The 15,100-nt window shown below is 32.8% G+C and overlaps 2 protein-coding genes across 3 annotated transcripts; both read right to left on the bottom strand.

The window, feature by feature from the left end:
- Nucleotides 1-1,869: 1,869 nt before the first annotated feature.
- Nucleotides 1,870-8,800, bottom strand: LOC120167878 (diacylglycerol O-acyltransferase 1-like). 2 transcript variants are annotated; one of them, XM_039176768.1, is made up of 19 exons: nucleotides 8,707-8,800; nucleotides 8,059-8,435; nucleotides 7,739-7,819; nucleotides 7,570-7,643; nucleotides 7,351-7,426; nucleotides 7,085-7,152; nucleotides 6,541-6,664; nucleotides 5,854-5,931; nucleotides 5,533-5,634; nucleotides 5,282-5,418; nucleotides 4,639-4,720; nucleotides 4,496-4,516; nucleotides 3,879-3,941; nucleotides 3,659-3,706; nucleotides 3,306-3,368; nucleotides 3,137-3,190; nucleotides 2,110-2,217; nucleotides 2,032-2,046; nucleotides 1,870-1,885 (listed from the first exon to the last, which is right to left on the bottom strand). In XM_039176768.1, exons 1-17 carry the CDS (start codon nucleotides 8,783-8,785, stop codon nucleotides 2,113-2,115), a joined length of 1,632 nt encoding a protein of 543 aa, XP_039032699.1. In that variant the 5' UTR covers nucleotides 8,786-8,800; the 3' UTR covers nucleotides 1,870-1,885; nucleotides 2,032-2,046; nucleotides 2,110-2,112. The 2 variants fall into 2 exon arrangements, with proteins under 2 accessions (XP_039032699.1, XP_039032700.1); XM_039176769.1 differs by lacking the exons at nucleotides 1,870-1,885; nucleotides 8,707-8,800 and having other exon boundaries at nucleotides 2,032-2,047; nucleotides 2,111-2,217; nucleotides 8,059-8,577.
- Nucleotides 8,801-12,099: 3,299 nt separating this feature from the next.
- LOC120167806 (single myb histone 3-like) lies at nucleotides 12,100-14,699 on the bottom strand. Its single transcript, XM_039176700.1, has 7 exons — nucleotides 14,565-14,699; nucleotides 14,370-14,525; nucleotides 14,127-14,296; nucleotides 13,752-13,839; nucleotides 13,139-13,222; nucleotides 12,419-12,695; nucleotides 12,100-12,183 (listed from the first exon to the last, which is right to left on the bottom strand). The coding sequence occupies exons 2-7, from the start codon at nucleotides 14,517-14,519 to the stop codon at nucleotides 12,152-12,154; spliced, it is 801 nt and encodes a 266-aa protein (XP_039032631.1). The 5' UTR covers nucleotides 14,520-14,525; nucleotides 14,565-14,699; the 3' UTR covers nucleotides 12,100-12,151.
- Nucleotides 14,700-15,100: the final 401 nt, after the last annotated feature.

Raw genomic sequence — 15,100 nt, 5'->3', positions numbered from 1 at the left:
AAGATTCGAGCGCTTCGGTTTTGAAGTTGTTGGCTGTCAAAGTTTAAGTGTTGTGGTATGATATGGTTATTTTCTTACAAACAGTTTTTAACTACCTATTTCTGTGGTGTTAATCGTCATTTGGTTATTTCTTCTTTGAGAAAAATAATATCTTTCTATTGTCTGTGTACTTGTTGCTCAGAAGTCTAATTTATGGATTCTTTCTTCATTGATGGAATCTAGAAATGCAGGGTTTCATTCTTCGTTACTCCAGGTAGTAATTTGCTGTCCGAGTTGAAGGTTGTGCACAAAGCTTCACCAAACATTGTCTCAACGAGCCGAAGCCATTGTTTGCGATCAGCGCTTAGGTCGAGAGCTGCTCGCAGCAGCTGCCCCTTCCTCTAGGTTTTACCCTAGTCTCCACAGCACCTTTCTTTCCAGCCTCTCATCCAACCTCTTTTCTCCTCTCTTCCCTGACAAAATAAGCTGCCTCTCTCACAGTGGTTCTGGCCAACAGGAGAATGGCTGCCGCTTATGGTAACCTTCGTTTGGTGGTGTCAGCTCTCTGTTTTCTCCCTGTTGGGAGGAGCTCTCCCTCGAGTCTTCTTTGACTACTGTTCCTGTTCCGGCGATAGGGCTAGATGATTCCTTTGATGCTCATGTTTGGTTTTGGCCGACTACAACAATGGATCCGGGGTGGGCAGTTCGCCATGCAGCTGTGTTACCATGTGGGTTAGGCGTGCAGGTCTCTTGCTGTATGATGGTTTTTTTCACCAAAGGATTAATAAATCCAATTCAAAGCAAGAAAAGTTATCATGCATTCTAGTTGATAGAAAACGCAAATTGGGAGAGTTATGATTGTAAAAAGAAATTAGGGGAGAATGCTAATGTTTGCGAGTAATTTTAGAAAGGGGATAAAATCGTCATGTTCTGAATTTTATGGTAATATCGATCACAACTGTTGACAATTTTCATGACGAATTAAAATTCAAAGAGAATGAAAACAATAGGGAGCAAATTGAGAAAATTCTTGATAAAAAAGCATATAAATCGTAAATAAGTGTCAACTCATGTACGACTAGAGATGCACAGAAGCCGGATTTTAATCCGATCCGGATCGGATAAAAATCGATCCGGTTTTTTCTCTCAACCCAAAAACCGGATTTAAAAAAAACCGGTTCGGATCCTAACCGGTTTGGAGGGTCGGATGGTGTAATCGGTGTAACCGGTTTCGGTTTACAAAAAATCGGTTTTAAAAAAAAATCGGATTTTTTCGGATAAAAATCTAGTTTTTTAAAAAAATCAATTTTTATCCGGATAAAAAACCGATTTTTTATCCGGTTTGAAAAAAATCGGTTTTTAATCCGGTAAAAAAATCGGTCGTTCATTTTTTTCTCAAACCGGTTATACTATCCGGTTTTTAAATATCCGATCCGGTTTAAAAAAAAATCGGTTTTTCTAAAATCCGATTTCGGATATTTTTTACCCAAAATCGGCAAATTTTTTGTGCACCTGTACAACCATTATTCTAAGATGGATAAACTGATTTGAATCCAAAATTTACGGATACCTCCTAAATAGCTGATTTGAATTTGAGATCGTATTTTGCTATTAAAAATCGTCAACAGTGATCATCTACTTTATCAAAATAATGATAAGTTGCCAACGGCTTTCAATATAAAAAACAACTCAAAACTTAAATCAGCAAACGACGATTTACACAAAATTATGAATAAATAAAAACGATTTTTCCATTTACTACTCATTTAGGCCTATTTACCTAAATAATTAAAAAACTTACCTACTTCCCTTTCTTTTTCTTATTATTCCCCTAAATTGGTTATGAATTTAATGGAATTAATAAAATATTCATTCAGATAAAGTACACCAAACATTCCAGCATAGGGACAACCTGTGGAATGATGAAATTAAAAAATATACAAAAAAATCCAAAGCATGGACAACAAAAGTTAACCATGCGAATAGGTGTATATATATATATATATACCAATCTTCAGCAGCTAAAGAAATTAAGTTTCCATCAGGCACTGAAGTGTTGTTATGGTAATTAGCATCTTACCGAATTGTTCCCATCACTGAAGTGTTGTTGTTATGGGTTATTATATGTAAAGTTTAATCTGCTCTTCCTTTCCGATTCATCAAATCGTGATAATATAAAAGCACACACGTCGGCTGCCCAAGAATACAGAAAATGAACCAGAATATCATATTCCCCACCTGCCATTACCCAGGAAGAAAAGTTAAACTTCACGTATCAAAATAACTAAATAAAAGTTTACTAAACATCGGAGTAAGAATATCATATCAGCTTGGATATTAAATACTTGAATCTTACTATAGCATATTCAAAACATGTGGTCAAAATTTAAAAACTCTAGAAACCCTCAAACTTTTAAAATAAAATCAATTAAGCCTCTGAATTGTTATTTGCATCCAACTAAACCCATATGTTCCGAAATTTCATCAATTCATCCTTTGACCAACATGGACAGTTAAATCAAACAATCACATGCCACACCCAGATATTATCGAGTGACATTCAAATTTTTGTTATTAATTAATTTTGAACTTTTTTAAGAATTTCAATATATATTTTTTTAATTCTAAAAACTCTACGAATTTTACGTGACATAACCACATTATATCACTTACAATAATATCTCAAAAATAAACTATTAAGATTTAACAATCAAAATTAGTCAAAGGACTTAATTGTTCAATTTCTCAGTTCTAGGGCTTAATTTAATTTTTTGGTTTGAAGATCCAATTGGATGCAAATAAGTACAATGATTTAATTGATTTTTTTTTCAAAATTTTGAAAGCTTCAAACACCCTTAAGCCAAATTTAAACTTGAGCGTACTTAATATATAGACAACTTGAATCTGAAACAAGCATTAAAATTTTGGGACACCATTTTTCTTTATTACGCCGCGTGTCTTAAAGATGTTAAATGTCAAATCCAAACTAATGTTTGGCGCCAAAGCTGATGGCTAGACTAACAAAGACACTTGGCTGATATGATGCTAATACTTTTAGGACTCGATTAGAATATTATGAAGGTTGGGACCAATTTAAAATAGACCATTGTTTAAGGAATATCAGAAGAAATTATCCCGAAATAAAAACGGAACATACCATTGAGCTCCTAAACTTGTTTTGTAGGTAACTTGTGATCAAGACCAAGGGAACCTGATAAAATATTAAAAGAGAAAAGAAAGAAGTATTCATAAATCCCATGTCTGATATTAGTTGTTGAGTGATTATCGATCTTCATTTTGCATACAAGAAACAAGAATGTCGGTACCTGAATCATGATGCCAATAAATGCCCAGAACTTGAACAAGTGACAAGGAACAGCAATGCAAAGCTGTAATGAAGTAAACACAATTACGAAACGATACAAGCAAAAATCAAAGTGGCAAAACGCAATTGTTTATGGCAATGAATAACAACATTCGTCAAGTTTTCACCGCAAAACAATAGAGAAATAAGTGTTGAAAACTAATGACAACAATTGGTGCATACCTAGAGCAGTAGTACTTAGCAGATTTGATAACCAATAATGCAAGTTAAATTAAACAACTACTAGAATCACAACTCTCTTCTCCATCAATGACAAGACGAGTTAAGAATAAAGACTCCGGTGAAATTACATACCTCGTGAAATACAGCAGAAACCAAGAAGGCAATAAGAATGGCAACTCCCTGAATGAGGGAAAACAAAACAAATTATATACATATATATGTATTAGAAAAGATTGAAGTTAAAAACATAACCATTGGGGATAAATAACAACAGGATAACAGCATGCCTGATGGAAAGTAGTCATATTTACCTCAGTAGAAAACTAGAGCTACATAAGAAGCGGGAACTCACCTTGGGTATACCGTTCCTTAAGCATGGCATATAGAGATGGCGGACCATCCATTTATGAACAGGCTGTAATCATTTGACATTCAATCAGGCAATGGAAATTGTCAATCTTTCCTTCTTAATGTAAAAAGGAAATTGGAGAAAAGGGGGGAAAAAAATAGAAGAATGGAGAATAGAGGTAACACATCGGAAGCCTTTCAAAGAAAGGGTTCGACAATGCAAGAAGATCCCAATAACATTGAATGCTATAATTGGAAACAAGAAAGTCAAAAAATCTTTTAGGTAAGCTATTTAAATTTTAAAATCAGTGTGATAAGTGAAGATATTACTTTTCAAATATACTGATTTTTTAGATATCTATTTCGGGGTGAATTTGAAATTCATCTTTTCATATCTTTCAAATATAGCCATACTGAATCTTAATTAATTTGCGCATTTCCTTGTCACAACTTATTTAGTAAATAAAATCTAAATCCACTCAAATTTTTTTGGCCCATATCAAACTACTATAATGCAAAACCAATGAGACCCAAAAACTCTGGCAATAACTTCATATTTATAATGCATCAGCAAGTAGGTAACAATAAAAAGGAAACAATTAAGAGTAAAATGAAATGTACCATATTCCACATTCTCCAATACTGATGAAAGCCATAAACAGAGCCCATGCAAGAAACAGAAAAAGTTCACAGTGAATTTCACCACAGCATTTTGTACGATAGCCAAAGAAAATATTTAAGGTGCTCCAGATTCTAGAACTCACCTCCTCAACAGTTTTTGCATTCCACCAATCTTTATAGAACTCTCGGTCCCCAAAACGAAGGAGCTCAGCCAATATATTTAACCTGCATTAGTAAATATAAGGGTAAAATACAGCACGCAATATAAATATATTATGCTGCCAAAAAAAATTTTAAGTGTCAGAAAAGGTTGATATCTGTCTATTGTGCATGTGACCTAATACATGTGCATGCCTAAGAGTTCCACATGACAACAAGAGCAATGTTTTGATTTAACTTCCCATCTTAAGGAGCAGATTCTAGCAAAATTGCTGCAGAAGAATCTAGATGCACAACGGTAAGGATAACATCAATGACATTTCCTAATACCCGTACAATTGTGAAGGAAAGAGATGTGGTGTTTGAGAGGGGTCTGCGATTAGGTATCAGATGGAGCTAATTTAGCATCAAAGTTACCTCATTCCCGTTAGTCATTTGTAGATCATGCAAATAGCTAATCACAAGTACATAGTTTAAAGCAGAAATGAACAACTTGCAACAATTAAATGGAGTTATGCATATAAAGTGGACACCGCTATGGCTATCAAAATATAAAATACTTCAGAACATTTAATTAAAGTTAGAAGAGAAGTCTGTACTTTCTAGAAACAATAACCGCAAATGTACCAGAGATGAAAAAAGCTGTAGAACATGCAGAGCCAGACGTATAAATTTGGTACTGAAAGCTTCAAAATTCTTTCTATTGCATATAAAAAGTTCGCCTTCAACGGATGTTGAGAGTTCTGAACAATTGGATTGATATACTGCGGAATTAAATACAAACACACACAAAAATTAGCATCTGACGAAAAGAATAGTTGGGGAAAAAAGGCAGAGTAATGAAAACCAGTAATATAAATTTAAGAATTGACACTCACCTGTTCTATTATGAAACCCATGAGCCCCGTAAATATTATTAACTTGATAAATTGACGAACCACCCAATTTTTTCTAATTGATTGAGTACGAGGATAGCTTGTCTGCATGGAATTCATCAACATTCAAAACAAGAGATTATCTATTTAACCTATGCATTAATGTTGATTAATACTCATATAAATCAGAATTACAAAAATGGTAACACAAGAAATGAAAAATAGAGCCTATTTTGTTAAATGTGTACATGGAAAAATAGAATCCGGCTTATTCATTGGGCAGTAAAACACGCTAAAAGGAAGCAAAAGGTATTTGATCCTTACCTGGTAACATAAAGTAGGAGCTTCCATGAAGTATACCAAACTCTTGAAGTTAACATCATACATGCAAGCCGCACTTCCCTAACATCAACAAAATCATTTGAATAACCAATAATAATTAAATAGGAAATATAACATCAATTGAAACAAGGGAAAATATAGAAATGGAAAGAAGTGTGGAAGCTCTAAAATTGACTCGGGGGCTTCCTTCAAATAATGCAGACAAGGTTCCCTGCTTGTGGAAGGGAAGCCCCACCCAAAATACAACAAGGTTTGTATCCAGCCTGAAGATCAGACAGCTAATTCCCTATATTGTTTGGCTATCCAGTTTTTGTCTCAGTTGAAAAATGAAATTGGTAAAAAGCTGTAAGAAGAAAAAACCTCCCTGCACTTATTTTCTTATTCTATCTAATGAAAATTAACATGCACCTAATATTTGACAAGAATAGTCATGCGGTCCAAGATGCATTCTATGATCAACTACATATTTTCCAGGTAATAATTCCCAAACAATCCCCCAAAACAATACTAATAAATCATTAGTTTCACATATGATTCAGCTGTAAAAAGAGAAACAGGGACTGTTTTGGAAGGATGGAAAGAGCTACATACTTTGTCTGCATTAAGCATGCATGATTTTTCATTTTATATCAACGAATACAAACATGCTACTAGAAGCAAATAGCCTACCTTTTCAGCTGACTTGGCAATTGATCTCATATCACTATTAGTATGCGCATAGGATACCAATTTCAACCAGACAATGCAAGCAAATTGCATCAATGCAATGCCTGATAAGAATGCAGAATCACACCTGCACAATTCAGAGTAAGTTCAATCTATATAGAATTTTCAACAACTGCCCTTTTATTTATTTATTTATTAGATAACATGATAACTGAATGAGGCACCAGAAAGCACATAAAAAGTAAAAAAAAAACCCTCAAAAACAAGGACTTTGAAGTTTAAACAGAAAAAGAAAGGAAAGACAGGCGAAGGTATATGTGGTCAGCCACATGTGCATTTTTCTTTAAAAAATGAGTATACAGTGTCGAATACATGCTCATTTCTGGTGCTCTTAAGCCCAATTAAAAAAGTACGGCATGTGTGTGTATAGTATTGGAAAATTTGACAACCATAACATCTACCAACGCTATGTAGACCATCAAGAGATAACTAGACACTTGGAACAAATAGAAAATCAACTGAAAACTAAGGGTAAAACAATGTTCACCTGAGATTAACAATAACTGGATATAAAACTGCAATTGTGCTAATTAGTATATGAAGCCAAATACCAGCCTGCAATATAGAAATTAGCAGTCAACCTGTTTGCAACATCAATTTCTCTTCTTCTCTTGGAAGAACAAATATACTTCAACAATGTCTGAACCAAACATTAGAAAGCGAAGGAAGTTAATTGCCAGCTCTTTTCCTTTTGAAGTTTTAAGTAATGAAATAAGAGGAGCAATAGGCTCAGCCTACAGTTGAACCACTTACACGTTCCGATATATGATTCTTTTGCAACAACTTTTCAACTACAAAGGCCGCAAGTGGGAATATTGGGAGAGTAAGACTGCAATGTGAACCGGCATGCAGAGATAACATGTTAAATGATGCTCGAGCCCAAATAACCAAAATGGAAATAGTAATCCTAAAAGACAAGCCTCGCCCTCGTGTATTCTTAGAAAAATCCAAAATTAGGATTAGAAGCATTACCAGCACATAAAAAGAGGCCAATCCCTCAACGATCTCGAACTAAACCAAAAGCCAGACCTGATCAACCACCCATACTGCAGCATTTATCAACAACACGATAACAAGCCTTTAATACGAGAATCATAAATTCATATTCTACCAGCAAGAGAGCTAAAATTTGAACACATACCTTCATCAGGTTTTCAATAATAAGCCGGCTGTTTACAGCAACAAGCACTACAACACAGAGGTTAAACAGGCCTGCATGACTCTGCTATCACGTTTAAAAAATCACTAATTAGAGGTGGAAATACCAAATTCCATCAATTCAAGCATTTTACTGTTCCTTTAAGCTATCAGACTGGTAATAAACTGCTACCAACCTAGGCTAACTACCGCTACCAACAAAACGCCTTTATAAAATTAAAAATGTCAAACAATATTTTAAAAAATTTCGTAACAGACGGGGAGGGGGTGAACATCTCAAATAAAAACACGCGTAAATGAAACCTGTTTGAAGATGGCATCAGAGCTGAGAGGGCTTTCTCTGATCCTCCAATGAGCCGGAACAGATGGCCGATACGTGAACCTCGTATCTGAATTAGTTGGATTCTCGTTCACGTGTTCCCCGCGGTTGCTCGTGAAATTGGCCGATTCCTTTCGATCTCTATCGTCCACTGCCTCGCCATTCACGGATCCATTACGCTCCGGAACTCGGGTACCGGCATCGTTCGAAGCTCGACGGCGAAGTTGAAAGCGGCTAAGATCTGATTCGCTATGAGAGGTTCCGATCACCGTCTCCGTACTCAATGAAATCTCTGGTGACTCGGATATCGGCATTCCAAAAAAAAAAAGTTTAAACAAAAACCAGAGACAGAGAGAGAAATCTAGAAGGAATAAAGGTTTAACGAATCAGAATAAAATCAAAAGCATTATCGTATATATAAGTAATTCATTCATGCAAATAAGATTACAAAAGAAATATACAAAATATTCGAAAATTTTGAAAAAAAAAAGTGCGAAAGCGAAAAGACAAGCGAAATCATGCGAAGTGTCGATGAATGAGTGGAAAGTTGAAACGGTTTCCGATGTCAATATATCAAAAACTCGAAAAACAAAAAATTGTGATATAAATGTTTAGGGAAAATTAAAAATTACGTAAAGCGGTGTGGTGGGAGGGAGGGTTAGAAATTGCCAAAATTAGCCGCCTCGGTGCTTTTAGAAGTTTGCTCCTCATATTTCTGTGTGTTTTGACGGAGACGTTGCAACATGAACATGGAAAGTTAGCTTTTGCCGCGTGTAGGGATGGTCATATTCGAGCTAATTTTTTTTCTAGGGTCAATTACAAATTTAGTACCTAAACTATTTCTTTTGTTCCATTTTGAAACTCAAACTTTATTTTCTAAAACAATACCTAATATTTAGTTTAATTTTCATTTTAGCACCCATTGCTAAAGATTTAATAGTGATATTGACGTGTCATCATAAGATAATGTCATGTCTTCTTTGAAAAATAAAAATATCATATTTGTAGTTCTATTAATTTTTTAACGACGGGATACTAAATTCAAACTTAAATTAAACATCAGATATGATTTTTTTAAAATATATAATTTGAATACCAAAAAGGAATAAAAGTAATAGTTTAAATTTTAAACATGTAATTTATCCTACTAAATTATTATAATCGTTTAAGAGATATCGTCAATAAATTGATATGTACATTTTAAGCTTTAATTTCATCTAATACTTTGATACTTTCATCAACGTTGTTAATTTTTGATGATGTGTTATTTTTAAAAAAAAGCTTTTGATGATGTGATAACATAAGATTGTATCATGTGTCAATTATGATGTCTTCGTGTGTATTTTTAAAAAAATAATTAGATTTCAAAATAACGAATAAAATTAAAAAAACTTAAAAAATCAATTTAATAAAAAATTAAAATAATAAATAAAATTAAAGTTTAGAAACTGATTTAGGAGAAACTAATTAGATATTATTTTTTTAAAAATACGTGTAATTCGGATATCAATTTATAAGCATTCTTTTAATATCTGTCGAATTGGAGTTATTTCAATATCTATGATATAAAAGGATACAAATTGCAGGCAAAATCAGAAAAATATTGTGGGTGGAAAAAGAATTAGAAAATGCAACTGGTGGGAAATATCATTATAACATATTCAGTAAATCCTTTAAAAAAAATTAAACAATCATAAATTCAAAATAATTTTGACGTCTGAATTATTCTGTTAAATTTGCCTAAATTGCAAGTGGTGAGGATCTGTTTCCCGTTTTGCTTACAAAAAAAATGTCAAATTGACCTAAAATACGTGTTTCTTAATGCACCCCAATTGCAGTTTCAATTTGCCTTTTTCTTAGTTCTAAAGGAAACGTATAATATCATGTTACGACTTCAAGTGCAACTTGATGACTTCTTTTTCCTTTAATTGATTCCTTATTCATCTCTATCTCCCTTTTCATATTAATATTATTCTTTATACATATATATAATCATATATGTAATAATAACTTGATACACTAGTAGCATTTTTTTAATATAATTATTGATATTTAGTTTCAGGAATAAAACTTAAGAAAGAGTGAGAGAGATTGTTTCTTAAATGTTTTGATATAACAATAATGAAAATTCTAACAAATTTAAATGTTCGACAAATTAATTTCTATATATAAATCATTCAATTAATTCAAATTTGGTAAATGTTTGTTACGAGGATGACTTTTTAATTCAATTTGCCTCATTCATAACGTTAGAATTTAAATTCATAATCATATTTAAGAGACATGATGTTTTATCTCACCAAATCGATTAATAATTATTTATTATAGAATTTGATTTTTATACATTTTTATTATAAAAGTTTAAATTCTAATTAACTATTGATAACTTTTAAAATTCATAAAGTTTAACATTTGTTTTGGCTTTCGCATTAGAGTAAACCTTTAACTTTAATCCTTATATTATATTTTTAATCATTTTGATCATTATATTTATATTTTGTACGCCGTTTAGCCTCTCATTTCTTTTGTCACATGTAAAAACAGTTAAAAAATTAAATGTTGGCATAATGTTGAATTTCACCCTAAATGTTTACGAGAATAGACACTTTGATCTTTTATCTTTTTCTTTTTGAAACACTTCAGTCTTTTATATATCAATTTAGATCAAAATAACAACATTTTATATAAAAATAATTAATTAACTAATTATCAATAATTATATGTGTTTATTTATCTATCTAGGTGACGTACAATATCAACTTTGTTATTTAAAATATTAATATCATTCTTATTAATATTCTTAATTAATAAATTAATATTATCAACAAAAAAGAAAATAACAACTCATAATAATACAAAGCAAAACAAAACATGTATCCCAACAGACACCCGTTTCTTTAGTCATCCTCGTCATTTTTTTTGACCTTTATGTAACGGTCACCGTTACGTAAAATCAAGCATTAAAATCAAGAAAAAAGGCTATCGGAAACCTTAAAATCCCTTAATATATATGTCATTGAATAGGTTTATTTATGGTCAGTTACTCAGTTTCCTCTATCATGTTGAAATTTTTGTTTAGTCCATTTTTTTTACAGTTCAACCATTTTCTTTTCTAATTAATAAAGTAAGCTCCTATAGAGCTGGTCCAATTGCAACAAAATTAAACCACGATATCTCTTTTCGGTAAGAGACGAACACGTGATTTTATGTCGAAGTGTATACCATTAGTAAGTTATATTATAAATTTGGGGGAAATATAAAAAATATTTAAATTATATGAGAATTTAAAATTTTTAAGATATGCGATCTATCCAACATCCATTCAATAATATCAATTTGTATCTACAAACAATATTATAAAAAATAATTAAAACAATATCAAATTAAAATAAAAATAATCATCAAATTTAAATATAATAAAAAGATTAAAACTATAATTAAATGCATTCAATATTGTATTTTTTTACCAAATATAATAATTAAAATCAGCAGTATGAATCAAAACTGTGAACAAAGATTTGAGTAATTAAAGATGTCCCATTCAATTAAAAGGTTTATGCACAAAATGTACCCACCTACGTAAGTAAACGGATTCTATCATAACTTCAGAAACATATCTGACCAATTTAATTAAATTTAAGTTTTTATTATCAGATTTTTTGAAAATTTTAAAAAAATAAATAAATTTTCTAAATTATATTACTAAGATTGACCGTTGTCTAAATGCAAATAGATAACAATATATTTGATTTTTTTCAATCTTCATATGTTACAATTATACCCAAAATATTTTTTTAAATAAAAAAAAGCCTTACAAATTTGGAGAAGTTATTAATACATTATAAGAAAATATAGAGGATTAGAACTTAGAAAGATCTCTCAGAAGAATACTCTGAATCACATCGGAAATTTTCTCGTGAATCACTATGAGAGTGTCAGTCGAGACTTTCAATTTTACCAAACTATCTGTCACCATGTTTGTCGAGTCGAATACAAATTAGTCGAGTCAGATTGGGAAAGAAACAAGTGAAAACAATATTTACATGTTCTAATTGAAGGAGTCATCTCTACCATATCCTATGCTATGAGCACAATTTCACCTAGGGAACCTGAAAAATACAAATGAAAGATGCAAAATTTTTAAGAATGGGAACATAATGCCTGATAAAACAAAAGCATGACCCTATTATTACACGGACTCGGGATTGAGTATTGGATTCAAACATACCTATGTATTTGAATGGCTCTTGAAGAGTCGTATTTTTATACCCTTTTCCGGATATGGATCAAACAAGTGTAAGAAATGAGTAATTGAGAAAAAATGAAGAGTTGGAGCAACATTACATGTTTCGAAAATCTCTTTGGCCAACTGTAGCAGTGAATCTGTATCTTCAGCCATTTTTGAGGCTCTTTCTGCCTCTTTAACTGCTTCAGCAGCAAGAAATGACTTATTTTCTGCTTCAGCAATAAGATAGGCAGCAGTTACTGAAGCTTCTTCAACTGCATCACAGGTTATATGACTGGGGTTTTGGAACTGCTTAGGCCGCATGCCTTTTCGTTTTGGAGCGGGAGTCTTCGTTCCGAACGTCTCATCTTTTCTAATTTTGTACCGGTTGTGCACCTGCATTATTACAATAGATAAAGCAAAACCAGTTCCAGATTTCAGATATACTATAAGGTTAACCTAACAGAACAAACTGCTAAAACCATGATAAGACCTGAAGACAGAAAAAAAAAACACTTTTCCCTAATGATTCCTTTGGTAAGCACAAGTAGGAAATTGTCATTCTTATGGTCTTTTTGCTAACTGTTGCCGTGATAACGGCATTTTAGTTCGACTCCCATGACCAATAAGCATAGCATAACCGTTGTAGATATCCCTATGTTCCTTTCTGTTTATCATGAGAATGATATGCCGAATACAGGGGATATTACAAGGCAACAAAGAAATTCAAGGAAGCTGTAAGCAGTTCTACTCTGAATGAATCATCTATTAATCTTTCAGAAGCAGTTTCTAGTAAATGGCAATCAATAAAAAGAAGAATAGAACCGTTTATGATTTACCTTTTCTAATTTCTCTAAAGCAACCAGCCTTTTCAACCTCGAACATAACTGCTTCTTAAAACTATGAGGTACCTCTTGCCTTTGCTGCGTAATATGTTAAGGAAATATCATACTCATGATTTTGATAATGTAATCTCACGACTGAGAAACCAAGTTGAAATGCCAAGAGATCTATCTTGAAATTGCAAGCGTAAGCCATTCCAATACTACATCTAAGTTAACCATCATTTGTATTTCTACTCGTCTTAAAAATATCATAAAGGCAAGGAGCTTAATGGAGGCTGTTGCTAGCCCGAGAAAATTTCAGGCTTGAAATGCCTTTGGCAGAAAAACCTATCAAGTGCAGCACAACATTAGGCACATACAACACACACACAACCTTAAACCAACATGTATGGTTTCTCAAATCCAGTACTATCATCAACAATGAGATGTATGGTTTATTCAAAATAGAGTTCAACATTTATGATGATTAGAGACAATACAAAAGTAGCAGCACATTAATTCTTCCGTTTTCACAAATAATGTGAACTTTTCCTAATAAAACAGTCGCCTTTCTCCATGTAGAATGAATATTCATGAATGACGACTAAAAGAGAAAACAGAATCCTACCTCAATGTAGTCGACAATCGCTCTGTTATCAGATCCATTTGGTTCTTTCAAAGCCGATACAGCTTCCATAATCATTTCATTGTACCGACTACAATGAAAAAATTAACAATACATCAAAATGCTTATCTCGAAGATATTGGAGAATGGGATAGTAATAGAGAAGTAAACCATTGAAAACATCTTTAGAAGAAACCGCAGGCTAAACCCCCTTTATTAAATCCCATGAAATTCACTAAAATTTCGCAAATTAACTCCCATATCTCAGTTCTACTGAATCATATGCATCAACTAAATATACAGCATTATGATTTGTTCTCAAACATTGTGAATATTACAGATAATTTAGGGGAGGAAAGTGAGAGCAAAGTTGCATACTTTGGAGTGAAGCTTTTTGAAGAATCATCAATGAGTGGTTTAGGCAATGCGGTTTGCTTAAAAATAACAGAGCTCAGCGGACCGTCGGTGCTTGGCTTGGGCTTTGACGATCTTGATTTTTCCCGGGAACCATGGCCGCCGGGAACACCACTCAAATTCCGCCACTTGTCCTGAATATTCAAACAGGGGAAAAATCGGTGAAAAAATAAAATAAAATCAAAAGGAAAAATTGACGAGTGGAACCTTGAGATCAATGTTGGAGCGAGCAAAGAGGAAAGGGCTTAACTCAGGGTCTCTTTGTATCAGTTTCCAATTCCCTTTGCCGTATTTGGCTACTCCCGCTCTCAACGCTTCTTCTTCCTCCGCCGTCCACTTCTGCTTCGGATTCCCCATCTCTCTCTCTCTCTCTCAACGATGCGTAACACGATGTTTTGCTTCCGGCAGCCGCCGCTACTGCCGCCAGCAACCGCCACTCTGCTGCAGCAAAGTTTATATTTTTTAATTATTTTTTTCCATATCGACGGTGACGTTTCAGCTTTTGAAATTGTTCTAATGCTCGAGTCACAAACGGTTTACAGAGACGAAATTTGCTATATGTTTGTTGTTACTTATACGGCGTCGTTTTGTATTTAAGGCTTCTGAGAGAAAATATCCTTTTTGCAGAGTCCACCAATTGCACTCGTCCACCTGGGATCAAAACAGTAGTCCAACGATAAAGTAACAGAATAAAAACAGGTAAGCTATGAGTTTAGTACATGAACTATCAATTTTAGTATTAAAACTTTTAATTTTTTTAAAATCATAATTAATGTTTAGTTTTTATTTTTGTTTTAGTACATCGTCTTTAAAAATTTAATGGGTGATTTGCATGGTACGTTTTCTTTAGGTAAATTATATTATTAATCACTTAGCTATATTCTCACTCATATTTTTGTAATTAAAGTTTACTTTTTTTTAATTTAATTTTTTAACTT

This window comes from Hibiscus syriacus, unplaced genomic scaffold (assembly GCF_006381635.1).
Source record: "Hibiscus syriacus cultivar Baekdansim isolate YM2019G1 unplaced genomic scaffold, ASM638163v2 tig00111701_pilon, whole genome shotgun sequence".
In the NCBI taxonomy this organism is placed as follows: domain Eukaryota; kingdom Viridiplantae; phylum Streptophyta; class Magnoliopsida; order Malvales; family Malvaceae; genus Hibiscus; species Hibiscus syriacus.
This window is presented reverse-complemented; position numbering and strand designations above follow the sequence as displayed.